This window comes from Elephas maximus, chromosome X, assembly GCF_024166365.1.
Source record: "Elephas maximus indicus isolate mEleMax1 chromosome X, mEleMax1 primary haplotype, whole genome shotgun sequence".
NCBI lineage: Eukaryota > Metazoa > Chordata > Mammalia > Proboscidea > Elephantidae > Elephas > Elephas maximus.
This window is the reverse complement of record NC_064846.1, coordinates 37,795,773-37,819,469: the sequence shown is the minus strand read 5'-3', so window position 1 is coordinate 37,819,469 and position 23,697 is coordinate 37,795,773. Positions and strand designations below refer to the sequence as shown.

The window sequence follows — 23,697 nt, the reverse complement described above, 5'->3', positions numbered from 1 at the left end:
CATTTCTATTCAACATTGTACTGGAGGTTCTAGCCAGGGAAACTAGGCAAGAAAATGAAATAAAAGGCATCCAGATTGGAAAGGAAGAAGTGAAACTGTCTGCATTTGCAGATGCCATGATCTTATATCTAGAAAACCCTAAAGAATACACATAATCATACACACACAGAGCTAATAAATGAATGTAGTAAAGTTTCAGGATACAAAGTCAACACCTAAAAATCAGTTGTATTTCTATACACCATCAATAAGCAATCCAAAAAGAAAATTAAGAAAACAATTCCATTTACAACAGAATAAAATAGTTTGGAATAAATTTAACAAAAGAAGTGTGAAACTTATACTCTGAAAACTACAAAACACTACTGAAAGAAATTAAAGAAAACCTAAATAAATGGAAAGACATCCCATGTTCATGGATTGGAAGGCTTAATATTGTAAAGATAGAAGTACTCTACAAATTGAGCTGCAGATTCAATGCAATCCCTATTGAAATTCTAGCTTCATTTTTTGCAGAAATAGACAAGTTGATCACAAAATTCATAGGAAAATGCAAGGGACCAAGAACAGACAAAACAATCTCAAAAAGAACAAAGTTGGAGGACTCATACATTCTGATTTCAAAATATACTAGAAATCAACAGTTAATCAAGAAAGTGTGGTAATGGCACAAGGACAGACATATAGATCAATGGAATAGAAATTAGAGTACAAAAATAAACTCATACATCTATGCTTAATTGATTTGCAATAAGGGTGCCAAGGCCATTCAGTAGAGGAAAGAATAGTCTTGCCAACAAATGATGCTGGGACAGCTGGATTTCCAAATGCAAAAGGATGAAGTTGGACCGTTATCTCACACCACATACAAAAATTAACTCAAAATGGACAAAAGATCTAAATACAAGGGCTAAAAGTATAAAACCCTTAGAAGAAAACAGGGATAAATCTTTGTGATCTCATTTTTTACAATAGATTCTTAGATATGACACCAAAAGCACAGGCAACAAAAGACAAATAGATAAGTTGGACTTCATCAAAATTAAAAACTTTTGTGCATCAAAGGATGCTATGAAGAAAATGAAAAGACGCTAATGTTCATTGCAGCACTATTCACAATAAACAAAGGTGGAAACAAACCAAATGTCCATAAACAAATAAGTGGATAAATAAAATGTGGTATGTCCATACAATGGAATATTACTCAACCATCAGGAGAAATGAAGTCCTGATACATCTACAACATGAATACCTTGAAAACATTATGTTGAATGAAGTAAGTCAATCACAAAAGGACAAATATTGTATGATCTACCTCATGTGAAATATCCAGAATAGGCAAATGTATAGAGACCAAAATTATTAGTGATTACTAAGGGCAGGGGGGAGGGGGGAAAGTGGGAGCCATTGTTTAGGAAGTGTTGAGTTTCTGTTTATGGTGATGGAAAGTTTGGCAACAGATATTGGTGATGGTTGAACATGAGTAATGTAATTTGTGTCACTAAATTGTACACATGAAAAATGCTGAATTGGCAAGAGTTGTGTTAGATATATTTTTACAATAAAAAGGAGAAAAGACAGCCCACAGAATGGGAGAAAATATTTGCAAATCATAAATCTCATAATGAATTGATATCTAGAATGTATAAAGAACTCTTATAATTCAATAATAAAAGATAAATAACCCAATTAAATGTGTAAATTATTTTAATAGCTATTTCTCCAAAGAAGATACACGAATGGCCAATAAGCACATGAAAAGATGCTCAACATCATTAGCCAACAGGGAAATGCAATTCAAAACCATAATGAGATGCCATTTCACACTTGCTAGGGTGGCTAGAATCAAAACTCAGATAATAACAAATGTTGATAAGGATGTGCAAAAATCGGAACCCTCATACACTGGGAATGTAAAATAGTGCAGCCACTTTGGAAAACAGCCTGGCTGTTCCTTAAAAAGTTAATCATAGAATTACCATATGGCCCAGCAATTCCACTTTCAGAAATATATATACCTGAGAGGAAAGAAAACATACGTCCACACAAAACTTGTACAAGAACACTTACAGCAGCATTAGTCATAATAGCCAAAAGGCAGAAATGACCCAATATCTATAAACTGATAAACCAAATGTGATATGCCCATGCAATGAAATACTATTTAGCAATAAAAGGAATGTAGTACTTATACATACTACAATGTAGATGACCGTGAAAACCAGTCACAAAGACCACATATTTATGATTCCATTTATATGAAATGTCCAGAAGAGGTGTATCTGTTGAGACAGAAGGTGACTTAGTGGTTGCCTAGGGCTTGAGAATAGGTGGGGGAATAGTGATGAGGAGGATGGAGAGAGACTACCAATGGCTATTGGGTTTCTTTTGAGTGGGGAGCAAAAATGTTCTAGAACCAGATTGTGGTGATGGTTACACAACTCTGTCAAAATACTAAAAAACATTGAATTGTACAATTCAAATGGGTGAATTGTATGATATGTGAATTATATCTCAATAAAGCTGTTACCAAAAAAAAAAAAGTGGGGGGATGAAGTACTGGTACATACTACAACGTGGATGAACCTTAAAAATATTTTGCTAAGTGAAAGAAGACAGTCACAAAGACCATATATTACATTATTCCATTTATGTGTAATGTCCAGAATAGGAAAATCCATAGAGATAGAAAGTAGATTGGTGGTTAGCAGGAGCTGGAGTGGGGGGAGGCGGGTGGAGAGTGGGTACAAGGTTTCTTTTTGAGGTGATGAAATGTTCTAAAATTAGATAATGTTGATTGTTGCACAACCCTGTGAATATACTAAAATACCACTGAGCTGTATACTTTAGAAGGGTGAATTTTATAGTATCTGAATTATATCTCAATGAAGCTGTTAAATTAAAAAATAAACACAGAAGATTATAAAGATATTCCTATTAGGTAGGAAAAACGTATATGTGTATCTAAAAGACAAGGAAGGGAGGGAGGGAGGGAGGGAGGAAGGAAGGAAGGAAGGGAGGGAGGGAGGGAGGGAGGAAGGAAGGAAGGAACTAATATATGCTACAATATGGATGAACCTTGAAAATATGCTAAGTGAAAGATGCCAGACACAAAATACCACGTGTTCCATGATTCCAATTACGTATATGAAATGTCCAGAGCGTGCAAATCTATAGAGACAGAAAGTAGATTAGTGGTTGCCAAGGGCTGAGGGGAGGGGTGACTGGGGAGTGACTGCTTAAAGGGTACAGGGTTTCTTTTAGGGAGGATAAAAATGTTCTAAAATCAGATTGTGGTGATAGTTGCACAACTCTGAACATATTAAAAAGCATTGAATTGTACATTTCAAATGGATGAATTGTATGGTATATTGATTATATCTCAATGATGCTGTTTAACAACAAATTTTTAAATGCCAAATACTTTTATTTTTGCATTTGTCACAAAAATGATATATGTAGGTTAGAGTGTTTCTTAAAAATCCTTCACTGGTGACTAGAGTAGCAGCTTGGGCACTGGAGGGCTAGCACTGGCCCTGTCATTGTGAGCCTGTTTGGCTGCAGGGTATGGCTGTGCATATGGCCATATTTGATCATGACACATTCTGAGAACAATCTTGTGTTATGGGAATTAAAATGGCACCCACTCTAAGGTGGCTTGTGGGCCAGTAAGAGAGAAGAGAAGGCAGATGTCTGCCACTTTTTACTAAACTCCTACCTGCCTTTTTCCTGTAAGACTCTGCTACGCAGTAGTCAAGGCAACAGGTTCGGCTTTACCGAAGCAGCAGTCCAGCAGAAAATTAACGTGACTCTTACTGGGCATAGTATAAACACTGAGCATGTATGATCCAGCATTGAGAGAGCAATGTTTCCAGACATTTCTATATTTCTATATACACACAGACACTGTCATTCACTATTTCTCTATGTCCTGCTGGCTCAACTCAGGCTTAGACTCAGTGTGGCATCTGTGACTACCTTGCCTCCCCAGATTTGCGTGGAAAGACTGAGAGACAATCTTGGGCCATGAGTGGGCTTAGAACTCTCTCTCATTTCCATGCTGTGCATCAGCCAGAGGGCAGCTGTAGAACTAGCTCTGTAGTGCCAATATCTCTCTGATCAAAGGATTACATTAGCACCACCCGTGGCCAAGTTTGTCAGAAATCTAATCACTTGTCCATTGAACATGACTAGTGCTTACTGATCTGTTCTCCGGGGGCAAAAAGAAAAAAAAATTCCAAACAAAACCTTGGCCTTAAGGGGTAATAAAGCACATTATAACCATACCCATTAAGAAATCAAAGGAAGGAATGGGATTGGTCCATTCCATCAGGTACAGCTTAATACAGTCTTGAAAATAGATACCGGTCCTCTTGTACAAGCCAGGGGAGGGCTGGCTTTAAGTTTTGTTATGATTGGTTGCTCTGATGCATTGAAAACGCTGATCTCCCTCTCTAAAGCCTGAGTGACATTTTCCAGTGTTCCTCCCCTAACGTGTTAAGGAAGAGACTGGGATCAGAGGTGATCTTCAGGCCACCTAAGTTATAGTCTTTTAATTGATTTGTGCTCCTTGCAAAAAAAAAAAAAGTCCTGTCTCAGGTCCTTAGCAAACCACCCTTCCCCATATATGAACTAGTTCACACACTTGCACACACTCTCCCTCTTAGACAGTTGCAAGCACAGACATGCTCTTTAGTGTGGAGGATGCATTAGAGTAAATGGACCTTTTGGAAGGGGGAAGACCAAGTAACAAGGGGAAATGTAGATCTTTAGCGGAGACAGCCCCTGCCAATTTGTAGAGACAACTCAGAGTTACCTAAATTCTCCCTCCCGACTCCAACCTCTGGTTTTTAGTCTCAGTCTTGGACCCAGCAGTGTTTCATTCTGTTATACATAGGGTGGCTATGAGTTGGAACCAATTCGATGGTACCTAACAACAATACATCTTAGCCTTACCTACAGCTATAAAGTAAGGGTCTATAATAGTATGATTTGTGAGGCATGAAACAAACCCTTCTGTCCAAAACCATCTCCCCCACTAGCCAGATTATCTGAAGTTCCCAGCATTTGATGCATTCATTAAGGCTCTTCTTAAGGAGACATATATGATAGCTATTAGGTCATTATGTTATAGAAAGTATTGGGGAGGGGTCAGTGTAACATATTAAGCTAACTATCCCATTACCACCAAGCAAAGCCTTGAGGGAATGGGTAGCAGCACAGATGAGTTCTGTGGGAGTCCAGATAAGTCTGGAATTTAAGGCCAGGAGAACAGGCCCAAGTGGAACTCCATAGAGGGATCTGATTGGTTCAGGGACAGATGGGGGTACTAGGCATCCAGATGAAAGGGCACAATAAGGGAACGAGAAATGGAGGTGGCAGTGGTGGCTGAGAAATAGTCTTCCCCATACCTTCTCTGACCAGTTACAGCATCTCCCCCAGTCTCTTGGAGTAAAGGCAGAAAGGGAGTTACATTGTTTTTTGGTTTGCTTGTTTGCTTGTATTTATAGCAACACAGTGATTTCATGCCTATGCGTCGACACAGCTAGAGATCGCTTCACTATCTGAAACTTTAATCACAAGTTCTGAGAGCTGGCTCCCCTTGCCCAGTAATCACAGCTCTGCAGTCTGGAGGCCAAGCAAGCAAACCAGACCAAGCCTCCTAAACGATGTAGGCCGCCCTTACTCTATGAATAGTGCCCACCTGCTCCATACTAGTGGTAGGCCCCACGTCTCAAGTTATTTTAGCTGTGACAGGGAAGGGTTTCCTGATCTATCTGCAGCCTCTCAACCAGTGCTCCTTGAGAATGGGGTGTGTGCATTTGCCATGCTCCAATCTACTGAGCTGTGCACCCCAAACAACAAGACCCCCTGCACAGGGCTGCATTGGCATTGGCTGCAAGCTCAGCCCCCACAGGCAGGGAGACCAAAAGTCCCCAGGACCAAAGCCCATTGGTGATTTGGCTGCCAAAAGGGGACCTAGATCTAGTTGTCTGTCCCTTGCCCTGTCCCTATCCCTCCTCCACTCTACCTGAGCTTACCTGATCTCAGGTAGTTGACCGGCTGGAACTGGGTTCAGCGAAGAGACAGTAACATTGCCACTGGACAAACTTATTTGTATCCTGCTCTCTCCCTGGGCATCTTCGGGCTCTTTTTTCTTCTTCTTGCCAAAAAAGCTTTTGAAGGCTTTAAATTTGGATTTCTTCTTTCCTGGAAGTTAGAAACGGAGTGAGGCAGTGTGTGATGGTGCCAGGGGAGACAGGAGAGGAGACACAGCCTTCACGACTGGGACAAGGACTGTGATCCCAGGTGCCCTGCAGATCTTGCCCCCTTCCCCCCAGCAACGCCCCCCCAGCACCATTCAATTGGTTAGCTCCGCTCTTAATAATTTGATAACAAAATGGATGAGTCGGAGGTGGGGCCAAGATTGCAAAATAGACAGCGAGACCTTTTACAACAAAGACCCGAAAAAAACAAGTGAAATGATTATATTTATGACAAGCTAGGGGCCCTGAACATAAAAGGCAAAGTTAGAAAATGGACCAAGCGGCAGGAGGAGGAAGAGATGGTTCGGAAGTGGAGAGGAGTTACCAGGCCTGAATTGCTGGGAACCCTCAGGCACCATTCCCAGGAGCAGCTGCAGCGGGCTGCTACTAGAGTTCGGATGCAGTTTCCTCAGGGAGAAGCAGCCAGCCACACAGCCTACTCAGACCTCCAGAACCAGAGAAGAACGGCGCTCTTGGCAAAAGCTAAGTACTTGTGTATACTTTACCGTGCCTCCCCACCCCCAAGCCAGCTTCAGTGGCCGTTGATTTCTCTGGGCTTGAGATAGGCCCTGTTGAGTGCCTGGAGCCATTCTCCCAGCCTTGGAGAAGGAATAAATTCACAACTGGGGGAAAAGATAATTTACCAGCTCCACTAACCTGGGGAGCTCAGGACAGAAGCAGCTCCTGTCCAGGAATAAATGGTCCGTGGACTTTGAGTACCTTTCCCCCTGCATGGAGCTGTGTGGGCCTATTTCAGGAGAATAGGCCCTTTTTGGCAGACTACAACTGTTTCAGCTGTGCAGTGGAGAGGTGGGTCTTTGAAGTTTGACACTGCTTTGCCTATTAAACAGGGTCCTCACCTATTCACACCAGGCACCTAAGGACTGGTGGCTCCACTTAGGTCACCCAGCCACCTACTACAGGGGTCCAAGGATAACTGATACCTCCCAGTCCTTACAACCAAAAACTTTGGGTGCCCATGGTCTGCCTGCAGAACCCACCCACCTGTATGCTCTAGGGAACAAGGACACGCTTTCCTCAGAGACACTTGACAGATGATTCTCAGACCCCTGCCTTGTTCAGAGCGTGACCCCCTGCTGCAACCAGATACCAGTACCTACGCCAAACATGCCTGACCCTCTAAGACTGTAGGACAGAGCCTGTACCACACACTTGATGGGCAGCTACTTGGACACCTGAGCAGAATCCATAGAAGAAAAATGAATGGACTCCTAGACTAAAATACCTGAAAACAGCTCTAGCCATCTGGTGACAGGACGTCAGAGCTTCAAAGGTGAAAACAATCAAGCTAACTCACTCAAGCAACCATTATAGGCATATCAAAACAAAGCAAGAAACTACAATACAGTAAGCAAACTTAAAATAAACTAATACAATAACTTATAGATAGATGGCTCAGAGACAACAGTCAATATCAAATCACATAAAGAAACAGACCATGATTGCTTCAACAAGCTCTCAAAACAGAGAATCAAGGGATCTTCTGGATAAAAGTACCTTCCTGGAATTACCAGATGCAGGATACAAAAGATTAATACACAGAACCCTTCAAGACATCAGAAAGGAGATCAGGCAACATGCAGATCAAGCTAAGGAACACACAAATAAAGCAGTTGAAGAAATTAAAAAGGTTATTCAGGAACATAATGAAAAATTTAATAAGCCAGAAGAGTCCATAGACAGCATCAGAAATTCAGAAGATTAACAATAAAATTACAGAATTAGACAATTCAATAGAAAGTCAGAGGAGGAGAACTGAGCAAGTGAAAGGCAGAATTGGTGAACTTAAAGATAAAGCACTAGGCACCAATATATTTGAAGAAAAATTAGATAAAACAATTTTAAAAAAAGAAGAAATCTTAAGAATCATATGGGACTCTATCAAGAGAAATAACTTACAAGTGACTGGAGTACCAGAACAGGGAGGGATAACAGAAAATACAGACAGAATTGTTGAAGATTTGCTGGCAGTAAACTTCCCTGATAATGTGAAAGATGAGAAGATATCTATCCAAGATGCTCATCGAACTCCACATAAGGTAGATTTCAAAAGAAAGTCACAAAGACATATTATAATCAAACTTGCCAAAACCAAAGATAAAGGGAGAATTTTAAGAGCAGTGAGGGATAAACGAAAAGTCACCTACAAAGGAGAGTCAATAAGAATAACCTCGGACTACTCGGCAGAAACTGTGCAGGCAAGAAGGCAATGGGATGACTTATTTAAAAAACTGAAGGAAAAAAATTGCGAACCAAGAATCATATATCCATCAAAACTGTCTCTTAAATATGAAGGTGAAATTAGGACATTTCCAGATAAACAGAAGTTTTGGGGATTCAAAAAAACCAAACCAAAACTACAAGAAATACTAAAGGGAGTTCTTTGCTTAGAAAATCAATAATATCAGGTATCAACCCAAAACTAGAACACTGGACAGAGAAATCAGAAGTCAACCCAGACAGGGAAGTCACAAAAATAAATCAAGATAAAAAATGCTCAAAATAAGGAAACAGCAATGTTGTTATGTAAAAACACAACATTAAAACAATAAAGAGGGACTAAGAAATGTAGTCATAGATCTTTCATATGGAGAGGAAGACAAGGAGATATAAAGAAATAAAAGTTAGGTTTAAATTTAGAAAAATAGGGGTAAATATTAAGGTAACCACAAAGGAGGCAAACTATCGTATGCATCAAAATAAAATACAAGAAAAAAAATAGAGCCTTAGCAGAAACAAAATCAACAACAACAAATAAGAGGAAAAGATAAAATACTCATCACAAAAAATTAAGTAGGAAAAAGAAACTGTCAACAACACACAAGAAAAGACATCAAAATGACAGCACTAAATTCATACTTATCCATACTTACGCTGAATGTAAATGGACTAAATGCACCGATAATGAGACAGAGAGTGGCAGAATGGGTAAAAAAACACGATCCGTCTAGATGCTGCCTACAAGAGACACACCTTAGACTTAGAGACACAAACAAACTAAAACTCAAAGGATGGAAAAAAATATATCAAGCAAACAACAATCCAAAAAGAGCAGGAGTGGCAATATTAATTTCTGACAAAACAGACTTCAAAGTTAAATCCACCACAAAGAATAAGGAAGGACACTATATAATGATTAAAGGGACAATACACCAAGCAGATATAACCATATTAAATATTTATGCACCCAATGACAGGGCTGCAAGATACATAAAATAAACTCTAACAGCATTGAAAAGTGAGATAGCTCCACAATTATACTAGGAGACTTCAACACACCACTTTCAGTGAAGGACAGGACATCCAGAAAGAAGCTCAATAAAGACACGGAAGATCTAAATGCCACAATCAACCAACTTGACCTTATAGACATATACAGAACACTCCACCCAACAGCAGTCAGTATGCTTTCTTTTCTAGTTCACACGGAATATTCTCTAAAATAGACCACATATTAGGTCATAAAGCAAGTCTTAGCAGAATCCAAAACATTGAAATATTACAAAGTGTCTTCTCTGACCATAAGACCATAAAAGTAGAAATCAATAACAGAAAAAGCAGGGAAAAGAAATTAAACACTTGGAAACTGAACAAGACCCTGCTCAAAAAAGACTGGGTTGTAGAAGACATGAATGATGGAACAAAGTAATTCACAGAATCCAAAGAGAATGAAAACACTTCCTATCAGAACCTTTGGGACACAGCAAAAGCAGTGCTCAGAGGTCAATTTATATCAATAAATGCACACATACAAAAAGAAGAAAGGGCCAAAATCAAGGAATTATCCCTACAACTTGAACAAATAGAAAGACAGCAACAAAAGAAACCCTAAGGCACCAGAAGAAAGCAAATAATAAAAATTACAGCAGAATTAAATGAAATAGAAAACAGAAAAACAATCAAAAGAATTACCAAGACCAAAAGCTGGTTCTTTGAAAAAAATCAACAAAACTGATACACCACTGGCCAAACTGACAAAAGAAAGACAGGAGAGGAAGCAAATAACCTGAATAAGAAATGAGATAGGCGATATTACAACAGACCCAACTGAAATTAAAAGAATCATATCAGATTACTATGAAAAATTGCACTCTAACAAATTTGAAAACCTAGAAGAAAGAGATGAATTCCTAGAAACACACTACCTACCTAAACTAACACAAACAGAGTTGGAACAACTAAATAGACCCATAAAAAAAAGAAGAGATTGAAAAGGTAATCAAAAAACTCCCAACAAAAAAAAAGCCTTGGCCCAGATGGCTTCACTGCAGAGTTCTACGAACCTCTCAGGGAAGAGTTAACACCACTACTACTAAAGGTATTTCAGAGCATAGAAAAGGACAGAATACTCCCAAACTCATTCCATGAAGCTAGCATATCCCTGATACCAAAACCGGGTAAAGATACCACAAAAAAAGAAAATTACAGACCTGTGTCCCTCATGAACTTAGACGCAAAAATCGTCAACAAAATTCTAGCCAATAGAATTCAACGACATATCAAAAAAGTAATTCACCATGACCAAGTGGGTTTCATACCAGGTATGCAGGGATAGTTCAACATTAGAAAAACAATTAATGGAATCCGTCATATAAATAAAAGACATGATTTTTTCAATTGATGCAGAAAAGGCATTTGACAAAGCTCAACGCTCATTCATGATAAAAACTCTCAGCAAAATAGGAATAGAAGGAAAATTCCTTGACATAATAAAGGGCATTTATACAAAGCCAACAGCCAACATCATCCTAAATGGAGAGAGTCTAAAAGCATTCCCCTTGAGTTCAGGAACCAGATAAGGATGCCCTGATCACCACTCTTATTCAACATTGTGCTGGAGGTCCTAACCAGAGCAATTAGGCTAGATAAAGAAATAAAGGGCATCCAGGCTGGCAAGGGAGAAGTAAAAGTATTTCTATTTGCAGATGACATGATCTTATACACAGAAAACCCTAAGGAATCCTCCAGAAAACTACTGAAACTAACAGAAGAACTCAGCACAGTATCAGGATACAAGATAAACATAAAAAAAATCAGTTGGATTCCTCTACACCAACAAAAAGAACATTGAAAAGGAAATCACCAAATCAATACCATTTACAGTAGCCCCCAAGAAGACAACATACTTAGGAATAAATCTTACCAGAGTTGTAAAAGACTTATACAAAGAAAACTACAATACACTACAGCAAGAAACCAAAAGGGGCTACATAAGTGGAAAAACATACCTTGCTCATGGATAGGAAGACTTAATATTGTAAAAATGTCTATTTTACCAAAAGTGATCTATAGATACAATGCAATTCTGGTCCAAATTCCAATGGCATTTTTTATTGAGATGGAGAAACCAATTACCCACTTCATATGGAAGGGAAAGAGGCCCCGGTTAAGTAAAGCATTACTGAAAAACAAGAACAAAGTGGGAGGCCTCACACTACCTGATTTTGCACCTGTTATACTGCCACAGTAGTCAAAACAGCCTGGTACTGGTACAACAACAGATACATAGACCAATGGAACAGAATTGAGAATCCAGACATAAATCCATCCACATATTTGATATTTGACAAAGACCCAAAGTCAGTTAAATGGGGAAAAGACAGTCTTCTTAACACATGGTGCTGGCATAACTGGATATCCATCTGCAAAAAATGAAACGAGACCCATACCTCACACTGTGCACAAAAATGAACTCGAAATGGATGAAAGACCTAAATAAAAATCTAAAACAATAAAGATCATGGATGAGAAAATAGGGACAATGTTAGAAGCCCTAATAAATGGCATAAGCTGTATACAAAAAATTACTGACAATGCAGAAGAGAAACTAAATAACTGGGAGCTCCTAAAAATCAAACACTTATGCCCATCCAAAGACTTCACCAAAAAAGTAAAAAGATTACCTACAGACTGGGAAAAAGTTTTTACCTATGACATTTCCGATCAGCACCTGATCTCTAAAATCTCCATGATACTGCAAAAACTCAACTACAAAAAGACAAAGAACCCAATTAAAAAATGGGCAAAAAATATGAACAGGCACTTCACTAAAGAAGACATTCAGGTAGCTGACAGATTCATGAGGAAATGCCCACGATCATTAGCCATCAGAGAAATGCAAATCAAAACCACAATGAGATACCATCTCGCTCCAACAAGGTTGGCATTAATCCAAAAAACACAAAATAATAAATGTTGGAGAGGCTGTGGAGAGACTGGAACACTTCTACACTAGTGGTGGGAATGTAAAGTGGTATACCCACTTTGGAAATCGATTCGGCGCTAAGCTAGAAATAGAACTACCATAGGATCCAGCAATCCCACTCCTTGGAATATATCCTAGAGAAAGAAGAGCCTTTACACGAGCAAATATATGCACACCCATGTTCACTGCAGCACTGTTTATAAGAGCAAAAAGTTGGAAGCAACCAAGGTACCCATCAACAGATGACTGAATAAATAAATTGTGATATATTCACACAATGGAATACTGCACATCGTTAAAGAACAGTGATGAATCTGAGAAAGATCTCATAACATCGATGGATCTGGAGGGCTTATGTTGAGTGAAATTAGTCAGTTTGCAAAAGGACAAATATTGAAAAAGACCACTATTATAAGAACCTGATAAATAGTTTAAACAGAGAAGAAAATATTCTTTGATGGTTACGAGAGGAGAGAGAGGGAGAAGGGTATTCACTAATTAGATAGTAGATAAGAACTATTTTAGGTGAAGGGAAATACAACACACAGTACAGGAGAGGTCAGCACAACTGGACTAAACCAAAAGCAAAGAAGTTTCCTGAGTAAACTGAACGCTTAAAAGACCAGCGTAGTAGGGGCGGGGGTTTGGGGACCATGGTTTCAGGGGACATCTAAGTCAATTGGCATAATAAAATCTATTAAGAAAACATTCTGCGTCCCACTTTGGAGAGTGGCGTCTGGGGTCTTAAACACTGGCAAGCAGCCATCTAAGATGCATCAATTCATCTCAACTCACCTGGAGCAAGGGAGAATGAAGAACACCAAAGACACAAGGTAATTATGAGCTCAAGAGTCAGAAAGGGCCACATAAAGCAGAGACTACGTCAGCCTGAGACCAGAAGAACTAGGTGGTGCCTGGTTACAACCGATAACTGCCCTGACAGGGAACACAACAGAGAAACCCTGAGGGAGCAGGAGAGCAGTGGGTTGCAGACCCCAAATTCACGTAAAAAGACCAGGCTTAATGGTCTGACTGGTGGTCATGGTCCCCAGACCTTCTGTTAGCCCAAGACAGGAACCATTCCCAAAGCCACCACTTCAGACAGGGATTGGACTGGACAATGGGATAGAAAATGATACTGGTGAAGAATGAGCTTCTTTGATCAAGTAGGCACATGAGAGTATGTCGGTATCTCCCATCTGGAGGGGAGATGAGAGGGTAGGGGGGTTAGAAGCTGGTGAAATGGACATGAAAAGAGAGAGTGGAGGGAAGGAGTGTGCTGTCTCATTAGGGGGAGAGCAATTAGGAGTATATAGCAAGGTTTTTTTTTTTTTTTTTTAGCAAGGTGTATATAAATTTTTGTACAAGAGACTGACTTGATTTGTAAACTTTCATTTAAAGCAGAATAAAAAAAAAAAGAAAACACCAAAAAAAAAAAAAAAAACAAAAAGCAAACAAACAAAAAAACAGATGAGTCGCTGGCAAAAGCAAAAGCCCTGGGCACAGCTTGTGATCTTTGGGCAGCCTCTATTCTCTAGGCATTTACTTGCCTCTGGGCTCCAATTATTAACACCCACTTCTCCCTGGTCCTAGGAAGTTCATTCACATGCAGCAATTATTTGCAAATGCTCTGTAACTCCCCTGACCCCACCCCAGTTGCAGGGGTCATCACAATCCAGTGGGAGAGCCAAGCTTCCACATGTGAAAACCCCTTTAGAACCCTTGGAAATGCAAGTGGGAGTTTACACTGCCCAGCTTCCGTGTTGAAAGGATGCAGACCCAAAGAGTCAATGCAGTTGGCTGGTGCAATTAGGGAAGGCTTCCTTGAGGAAGGAATTTACAAGCAAGGGAGAGGGCTGGGAATCGGCAAGAAGAAAGTGCCATCCAGGCAAAGATGCTGCCCATGCAAAATGCATGACAAAATCAAATACCAAGGAGTTTTGCAAGGGGTGTGTGTGTGTGCATGTGTGTTGTGTGCATGGTGTGTGTCCTCAATTTATTGCCAATTGGTTTGGATTATCTACAAGGCTGCTGCCCTCTGCACATGCACATAATTGAAAGTTTGCTCTATCTATAATAACTCCCAGGCATCAGTGAGGAATGTGAGGTTTAAATGTTCCTTAGGCTCCATCTGTTTGGGCTTTCTTTAGTTTCCTAATGAGCACATACATCTTTATCAGGGCTCAGTAGGAGAGGGGAAGGAGAGGGGTGTTGGTCCTGCATTCTTCACAGGGAAGGAATTAGCTCTTATTGCTTTCACATGCAATAATTTACCAACTTGGGTGTCTCATTTCAATCCCCAACAGTCTGGTCTCCAGAAAGCCTCTTGTCAACTCAGCATGCGGTGCTGGCCACAAAGGGGCCAGCAAAGGGACTTGACAACGGGGCTGCCATTATGAAAGGCTTAGTGGTGTAATAGAAGGCACCACCCCAAGAGTCAGAAAACCCTGGAATCCTAGGCTTGAATCTGCTGTCAATTACCTCTGAGACCTTGAAGTCACTTCGTCTCTCTGGGACTCAGCAGGAAAACCAGGGGATCACACCTGGTCAGCATCTTCCAAAATGCATTCGGAGGGCTGCTTTTAAAGTTTGTTACATGAAAAGAGGATCTGCAGTCCAGGCAATCTGGGAAACGCTGGGTTAGACAAAATTCAATGGTCCATTTTCCAAAGACTTTTCTGAAACTTCAATGTGCCTATGTGTACGGTGAAGCTCCAAGAAACTGGGCAATGTTAAAACCAAAAAAACAAACCCACTGCCATCGAGTCGATTCCGACTCATAGCGACCCTATAGGACAGAGTAGAACTGCCCTGTAGAGTTTCCAAGGAGCGCCTGGCGGATTCGAACTGCTGACCTTTTGCTTAGCAGCTGTAGCACTTAACCAGTATGCCACCAGGGCAATGATATTGTCTCCCAAACGCATGTAGGCAGAATATCCAGCAAAACACACTTTAGGAAATGCTGAGCTAGGATTCCTTCTAGCTCTGAAATACCGTGATGTATCTGTGTGCTGACTATTCCTGCACCTGCCTATTAGAAAGGTCCCTAAAATGCAAGGCCCAGTTTAAGTCCAGCCTTCCACCAAGCACTATAATTGACACTTCTCTGTTTTATCTGAATGCCTCAAACTTGACTCGTGGCACCACAATTTGTACCAGGGGCGGATTATCCAATAGGCAAGGTTAAGCATGGTGCTTACTGTGCTTACCAGATCAACTGTAGTGAAAAATTTCACTACAGATTAGTAAGTAAGCACAAGTAAGTCTGTGCTTACCTTGCTTACTGGGTCATCCACACCTGTCAGGGATTGTAAATTGAAAAGAGGCTTTGATTATGTAGGAAGCTGCCGTGGGATTGGGAGACAGACAGATGCCAGCCACACCTAGAAGCAGAGTCTTTGATGTGAAAAAATGTGGAATTGTTCACGACAAATGATCTAGTAAGCAAGGTAAGCAGTGTGCTTACCTGGCCTATTGGACAATCTGCCTGGTGTTGTGCCATGGAAATGGCCCAACTTCTGAATGCACTCTCTACTCATTCATTCATCCATTCAGCAAATATGTATTAAAATTAAGCACTTACTATGTTCTGGATATCATAGAGAAATGAATTAGATATAGTCCCTGCGTCTTAGCTCCTGCCCCCTATCAAGACTGTAGGTCCTCTTTGACAGTCCTCTTAGCAACTAGCACTGTAAGTAAGCACAGTAAGGTGGGCGGTAAGTAGCACTCGAGCGACAACTAAGTCCACTGAGTGGTGCAGAATACCAGCATAACTTATCAATTCCCTTGAACGCTGACCACTGAGCGGAGTCATTCTTAAACATCCTATAATTTAAACGCTATAATTTACAAGTTTGTGAGTTGTAAATAACGTAGATAAAGAGCTTAGCATAGGATATGGCATGTAGTTAGTGCTCAATAAATGTGAGCTATTTATTAGGGAATCAATAATTACTTGTTTATTAGGACCAGATTCAATTCCATCTGTGTTCACTAAAAGCAGCCCCATGTCTCTACTTAATAGTGAACTCTAAAATATACATGATTAGAAGCAGAAGCCAGCATGGAGTGGGCAACAAAAGAAAACTGTAAGACTGCTTGATAATCACTGCTTAAGAAATTTCAGTTTTGGGTGACTTGGGCATTTCTATTAGGATGTGCTTAAATATATAGGAGGAAGCCCTGGTGGCACAGTGGTTAAGAGTTTGGCTGCTAACCAAAAGGTTGGCAGTTCGAATACACCAGGCTCTCCTTGTAAATCCTATGGGGCAGCTTTACTCTGCCCTATAGGGTCTCTATGAGTTGGAAATTAACTCGATGGCAACAGGTTTGGTTTTGGGCATATACATAGGATCACAAAAACAAATCAAACCCATTACCATTGAGTCAATTCTGAATCATAGCTACCCTATAGGACAGAGTAGAACTGCCCCAGAGGGTTTCCAAGGAGTGGCTGGTGGATTCGAACTGTCGACTTTTAGTTAGCAGCCAAACTCTTAACCACTACGCCACCAGGGCGCCATACAGGATCACCGTAAACCTGTTGCTATCGAGTCGATTCCGACTCATAGTGACCCTATAGGACAGAGTAGAACTGCCCCAAAAGGTTTCCAAGGAGCGCCTGGTGGATTTGAACTGCTGACCTTTTTGTTAGCAGCTGTGGTTCTTAAACACTACACCACCAGGGTTTCCTATAGGATCACAGATGTGCCAAATGTGGCAATTCCACCTAGTGCTACAAAGAATTAAAAAATAAATAAAAATGCCACAGGAAACATATTTTCCCCCAAGTTCTCATCTTAGATTTTTGTCTGAAAAAAAAAAACTACTCACAAAACTACTGTGAGGATTCACGGGGAAAGTGCTAAAGAATATACAGCACATAGTAGGTTGGTTCTAAAATACTATACTCTTATTTTTTGGCTTTCTGTCTTTATCACCTCCCCCCCCACCAAATTATTTCTAAAACCTATGAAATACTAAGGTTTTTATGTAAAAATCCAGTTTACTATAATTTGTTTTGTGCTGGAAAATGTTTAACACTGGCTGTCTGGGGAAAATGTTCTGACTTGTAGTATTTGCCTATTTCTGTGGTGTAACTATTCCACCCATGGCTGATTTCAAGCTACCAATATGACATTTGGGAAGAGATGTACACAAGTCAGGTGAGCCTGCTCCAGCACCCCACTGAACACTTCCTGTCCACTGAGGAGAAATTGTGCACTGACTGCTCACAAACAGGAAGGAGCATGTTATATGTTAGTCTTTAAAGGGATTTCCATTTTCCAAACAGAAGGAACAAGATTTATTAATTCTTACAGGTGGATCTCTTTCTGGCCTTCCGAATGGGGAATATCAGTGCTATCTCTTTATGCTCAAAATGTTTAGAAATACAGTGATTGTTTTCCTGCTTGGTCCAAAATCTCAGAATGGAAGAGTGGATGGAAAGGCTAGAGGATTTGCAGTTGCAATCATCTTCTCACAAACCAGCAAAGACAAAGAGACGAGAGAGTCAGCAGCTGGTAGCTCCATCTGTGACACAATTTGTACACACTTAATGGAATAAAAACTCTCCTAATAAACTCTTCAGGCTTTAAAACTGAGTTTACCAACAGTTTTATTCATAATTTCTTCCAATAATTGGAAGAAATCAAGATGTTCCTCAGTAGGTAAATGAGTAAACAAATTTTGGTGCCGCTATTTTTTTTATACAATGGAGTATTATGCAGCAATAAAAAGAAATGAGCTATCAAGCCATGAAAAGACATGGAGGAACCTTAAATGCATACTACTAAGTGAAAGTAAAGGAGCCCTGGTGGCGCAATTGTTAAGCGCTGGGGTACCAACCAAAAGGTCAGCAGTTCGAACCCACCAGTGGCTCTGTGGGAGAAAAGTGCAATCTACTCCTGTAAACATCACAACCTAGGAAACCCTATGGGGCAGTTCTACAGTGTCATATAGGGTCTCTATGAGTTGGAATCCACTCAAAGACAATAAAAACAACAAATGAAAGAAGCCAGTTTGAAAAAGCTACATATCGTATGACTCCAAATATATGACATTCTTGAATTGTTTCTATAGGTAAAACTATAGAGACAGTGACAAGATCGGTGGTTGCTAGAAGTTCGGCGGGGGGGGGGATGAACAGGTGGAGCACAGGGCAGTGAAACTGTTCTGTATGATACTATAACGGTGACAGGTGACGTTATACATTTGTCAAAACCCACAGAACTGTACAACACAAAGAGTGAACCCCAAAGTAAACTATAGAATTCAATTAATAATAGTATATTAATATTGATTCATCAACTGTAACAAACTTACTACACCAATGCAAGATGTTACTAATAGGAGAAACTGTGTAGGGTGGGAGGAAAGGGTATATGGGAATTCTCTGTACTTTCTGTGCAATTTTTCTGGAAAAGTAAAATGTCTCTAAGAAATAAAATGTATTAAACAAATAGAGAAAACTGAATTTACCAAACACAACCATTGCGTGAACAAACAAAATTATGCATTAACACTTTTTTACGTTCCTAAATTAACAAAATGCCTAGTGACTTTAGAACTGTTAACAGGTGCCAAACATTAAGTATGAATATATTTCAATTTTCCCCAATTTCCCATTCTTTGCTGGACAGAAACAACTTATTTTCCCATGAGGATTCAAAATACCTTAAGCAACAGACATCTCTTTCTACCATCGGCAGTAAAAGGAAAAGAATGTTTCTATCCTTCCCTGTGGGGTAGCTGTTGTGGTAGTAGGGCAGCTTTGTTGATGAGGAGTTGGGAAGGGCACTAAGAGATGGCAACCCCCAAACATGGTGGTTGGCTGCTCATTGATCTAGGGCAGTGACGTGAATGCTAGATATGGCCTTAGTGAGCAACCCATTGCCAGATATACAATGTCAGCTGCAAGAGTCTAAGTCTCCAGCCTGCTTTGGCTTAGAAGACCTCACCACTTCCAACTGCATCAGAGCCCCCTCTGTATAAACAGGAGCCTTGGTCTCAGCCCTGGGAGTGAGATACAAAGCTGGGTACGGTCCACATGCTATGCTACTTTTGAGACCCTAATAGAATCCAAGGTGGTTGCCAAATATTCAGGTGTATAAACTGGCCTTCCAAGTTTTCTTTTTCAAGGGACTGCTTTTAAATTGCCAGCAACTGAGCCCTGCCCTGGCTGGTTTTCAAAGGCTACTAAAAGTGCAAAGGGTAGCTAGACCTAGGCAGCGGGTATTGGTCAAAACCTACATTTGTATCTAGCAATGCTTATACAGGTCATCTATATACTGGGTAACTTATGCCCCACAATGTACAGCAGTTGTGGTCAATGAGCTGAGAGCTGACAGCTGTCTGAACTTCTCCTAACAAAACCATTGATCTCACTGTCCGAGCCCAAGGACTATGCATTCCTAAACAACAAGTAGCTTTCAACATCTTCCATCCAATGAGGGCCTGCAGTGTGTCACATGCCAGAAAACAGCCCACTGAAAGCAGATTTTTTTCCCTCAGAGAGGAAAATGCGGCTAAATCTAATAAAATAAATAAATAAATGCTTCTAATTGTATATTTTCTTATCTACCATGCACACAAGCAGTCCATCTGGATTGAACCCAATGAGCCTTAAAAATGCATCTCATAATGATGACCTTGTTCTCTTGCATTGCTGCTTGAAAAGAAAGCATTTCTAAGCAGCCTTTCTTCCCTTCAACCTCCCAACAGCCACCTTATTCTTGGCTAGCGCCGACTAGTTCTAAAAATGTACCCAAATGATTGGCTCTCTAGAAAACAGTCATAAGTACAGAGAAAAGGCGTTTCCGTACCTGCACTCTTCATCATGATACTCTGCATTGCCACCCTTCTTTTGTAGGCATCTGTCTAGCTCATGCCCAGAAAGATAGGTCAATTGGTTTGGTAGTTGGGTCTGCCTTGGTGAGGAGGTCTTTCATTCATTTATTAATTCATTCACTTATTAAATGTTTTTGAGGGCTTAATCACTCTGCTGAGAGCCGGTATTAAACAATGGTGATACAGAGATGGAGAAGACCCAAGCCCTGCCCTCAAGGATCCATGCACCAGGATCCACCATCCCCCGCCTCACATCATCAGTAAAATCAAGCCTCCAGGAAGCCAGAAGGAGGCTCCCCTTTTCTCTGTCCTTCCAGACCAAGTCCTCTGCACCATAAAACAAAGAAAACTCAGCCCCCAAATTAAAGAACACCCCAAATGAACTGCTCAGTTTTGTCTTTAAACTCAATGTCTCATTTTATGTCTAAGGTTCTTCTTGTGTGTGTGTCAATACAGCTTATCATTGTTTAGAGACTTCTGCCTCCTTTCCTATTATTCTACTCACAGTCACCTATCACTCATAGATAGGATCACAATTTAGGCAATGGATACACATCTAAATAAGCCTTTGAAAAGAGTTTTTTTTTTTTTTTATAAATTGAATCCTATTTAACAGAAGTCTGTGGTGGTATCTTTTGTGTCTATTACCTCTTTACACCTCAAATTACAAATGTATCTGTTGGTTAAATCCAGATTTCTATTTACAGTATAACTTCAGTTGTATCTCTCAGATCATGGTCTGTTTGGATTAAACACATATTTTCTGATATTGCCTTAGTAAGTCGAACCTGGTAATCCTCCCCAAAGAATACTGTAGGGTCTCAGATGAATCTTTCTACTATCAGAATTGGAGATGGAACATGTTAGAAGGCTGAAAAAGAAATGTGGACGACTGAATCTGGTGTTATTAGAAATTCGATATGAACTTGTTTTTCTTGTGACTTGGTTCTTTTCCCTAAGGGCTAAGCACAGGGAACAAATATAATTTCTAGTTATCAAGGTTTTATGGGTTACTTACCCTCCTCACTGGCCTCCAGAACTTCCACATTGCCAGAAGCTTCACTTAGTTGTTGGGCCATAGCAGGATCACTAAAATAAAATACGGAGTGAAAAAGCAAAGGATCAGCAGTTGATGTCCAGGGTGTAACGAGATTATTTCACCCTATTTCTTATCTCCCAGTTAGATTCTTAACCTATTAAAAAAAAAAAAGATATACAAAGGAAATTGCCATTCAAGAGAATTACCCTTCCTTTTTTTAAAAAAAGATAATGATTCTGTTTATATGAAATGTCCCAAATAGGCAAATACAGAGATATAGAAAGTAGATCAGTGATTGCTTAGGCTTGGGGGATGGATTGGAGCCCTCGTGGTGCTGTGGGTAAGAGCTCGGCTACTAACCAAAAGGTCGGCAGTTCTAATCCACCAGCTGCTCCTTGGAAACCCTATAGGGCAGCTCTACTCTGTCCTTTAGGGTCACTATGAGTCGGAATCAACAGCAACAGGTTTGGGTTTTTTTTTGGCAGGGGGAACAGGGAGGTTGGAGGTTATAGCTAAAGGGTATGGTGTTTCTTTTTGAAGTGATGAAAAAATCCTAAAACTAATTATGGTAACTGTCGCACAACTCTATGAACATACTTGTCGTTGTTGGTAGGTGCTGTCGAGTAGGCACCTGGTGGATTCGAACTGCTGACCTTTTGGTTAGCAGCCGAGTTCTTAACCATTATGCCACTAGTGTTTTCTTAATTTGTCAGTTCATATAAATCAGTAAAAGACAAATCGATATAAAAGGGGGCAAAGGATACAGCAGTCAAAAAAAAAAAAAAGACCAAACCACTTGAGTTGATTCTGACTCATAGCGACCCTACAGGATGGAGTAGAACTGCCCCATAGGGTTTTCAAGGCTGTAAATCTTTATGGAAGCGGACTACCACATCCCTCCCCCATGGAGATGCTGGTGGGTTCGAACTGCCAACCTTCCAGTTAGAAGCCACGCACTTTAAACACTATACCACCAGGGCTCCCTATACAGCAGGCAGTTTACATAAAATGAAATACAAACAGCTAATAAACAAACAGAGGCTCAGTTCTACTCATAATTAAAGAAATGTAAACCAAAACAAGTTCACATTTTCCTTTATCAGATTGTCAAAAAAGTTATAAGTGTGATGATATACCATTGCCGGTGAAAGTGGGGAAAATGGGCACTCTCATACACTGTGGAGCATAAATTGCTCTAACTCTCTGAAGAACGATTTGACGATATCTATCAAAATTAAAAACACACATACCTTTTGATCCTGTAGCATCACTGCTAGAACTTCACCCTATAGATATACTTACACTAGTTTGCAAAAAAAAAAAAAAAAAAATTGCATGCAAGAATGTTTATCACCTGAACTCCCGAAACTATTGCCCTGAGATAATCACTAAACCTTAAACCAAAAATGTCCCCTAAAATCTTCTATAAACCAAGCAACAGTTAAGCTTAATTAGTAAAGAATGTCTGCCTTGAGCATTGTACTCTTTAAAAGAACTGTCTACACGGGATCAAACTGACAACAGCAACTCAAAAGGTTAGATAGAAAGTTCAGGGGGCAGTGAGTTTATATTAAGGGAGAAGGTACAATTCAGAAAAGGAGGGTGGGAATGGTTGTATAACTTGAAAGTAATCAATGTCTGAACTGTACATGTAGAAATTGTTGAAATGGTTTCTGTTTTGCCGTGTGCATTTTCAACAACAATAAAATCAAGAGATGTGGAGGAATCAGTTCTCAGTGATGCCTAGAAATACAAGTTCTCTTGTCATTAATATCCTCAAAAATGTAGTGTATATAATCACAACAAAATTTGTAATTTGTTTCTTTTTTCATTCTAAATATTTAAAAATGAAAAACAATGCTGTTTATCATAGCAATGTTTCAAATAGTCAAAAACAAGAAACAACCAAAGTGACCCTCAAATTCCCATGAGTCTATGTCATGGGAGAACTACTTGTTGGTCTTTTGCTCCTTTCTATTTTTTTTTTATTAGCACAGATAATTGGGAATCAATTGTAAATTTTCCATTCAATTCAGCCTCTAGCAAAAGTTAAACAGGTCTAAGGAAGCATGTCAGTTGATAATGGAACTTTTATAAATCAATGCTAACATTCTTGATGGGAGTGTGTGTGGTGATGGTGTGGGGGGGGGCTGATAAGCACCATGACCCAGAAAAAGGGTGCTATATGCAATAGCTATATAACCCAGTAAAACCCAGTGCCATCGAGTCGATTCCGACCCATAGTGACCCCATAGGACAGAGTAGAACTGCCCCATAGTTTTTTTTGTTTTGTTTTTAATAGCTAGGCACTATTA

The 23,697-nt window shown here is 40.0% G+C and overlaps 1 protein-coding gene across 3 annotated transcripts in view; it reads right to left on the bottom strand.

The window, feature by feature from the left end:
• KIAA1210 (KIAA1210 ortholog) overlaps window positions 1-23,697 on the bottom strand; it is a 110,695-nt gene that overhangs the window by 44,588 nt on the left and 42,410 nt on the right. For all 3 annotated transcript variants that reach the window (XM_049872847.1, XM_049872848.1, XM_049872846.1), the window contains exons 2-3: window positions 21,362-21,432; window positions 6,042-6,210 (exon numbers count right to left, since the gene is read on the bottom strand). In XM_049872847.1, the coding sequence (XP_049728804.1) occupies window positions 6,042-6,210; window positions 21,362-21,422 (230 nt within the window). In that variant the 5' untranslated portion in view covers window positions 21,423-21,432. The remainder of the gene's footprint in view (window positions 1-6,041; window positions 6,211-21,361; window positions 21,433-23,697) is intronic.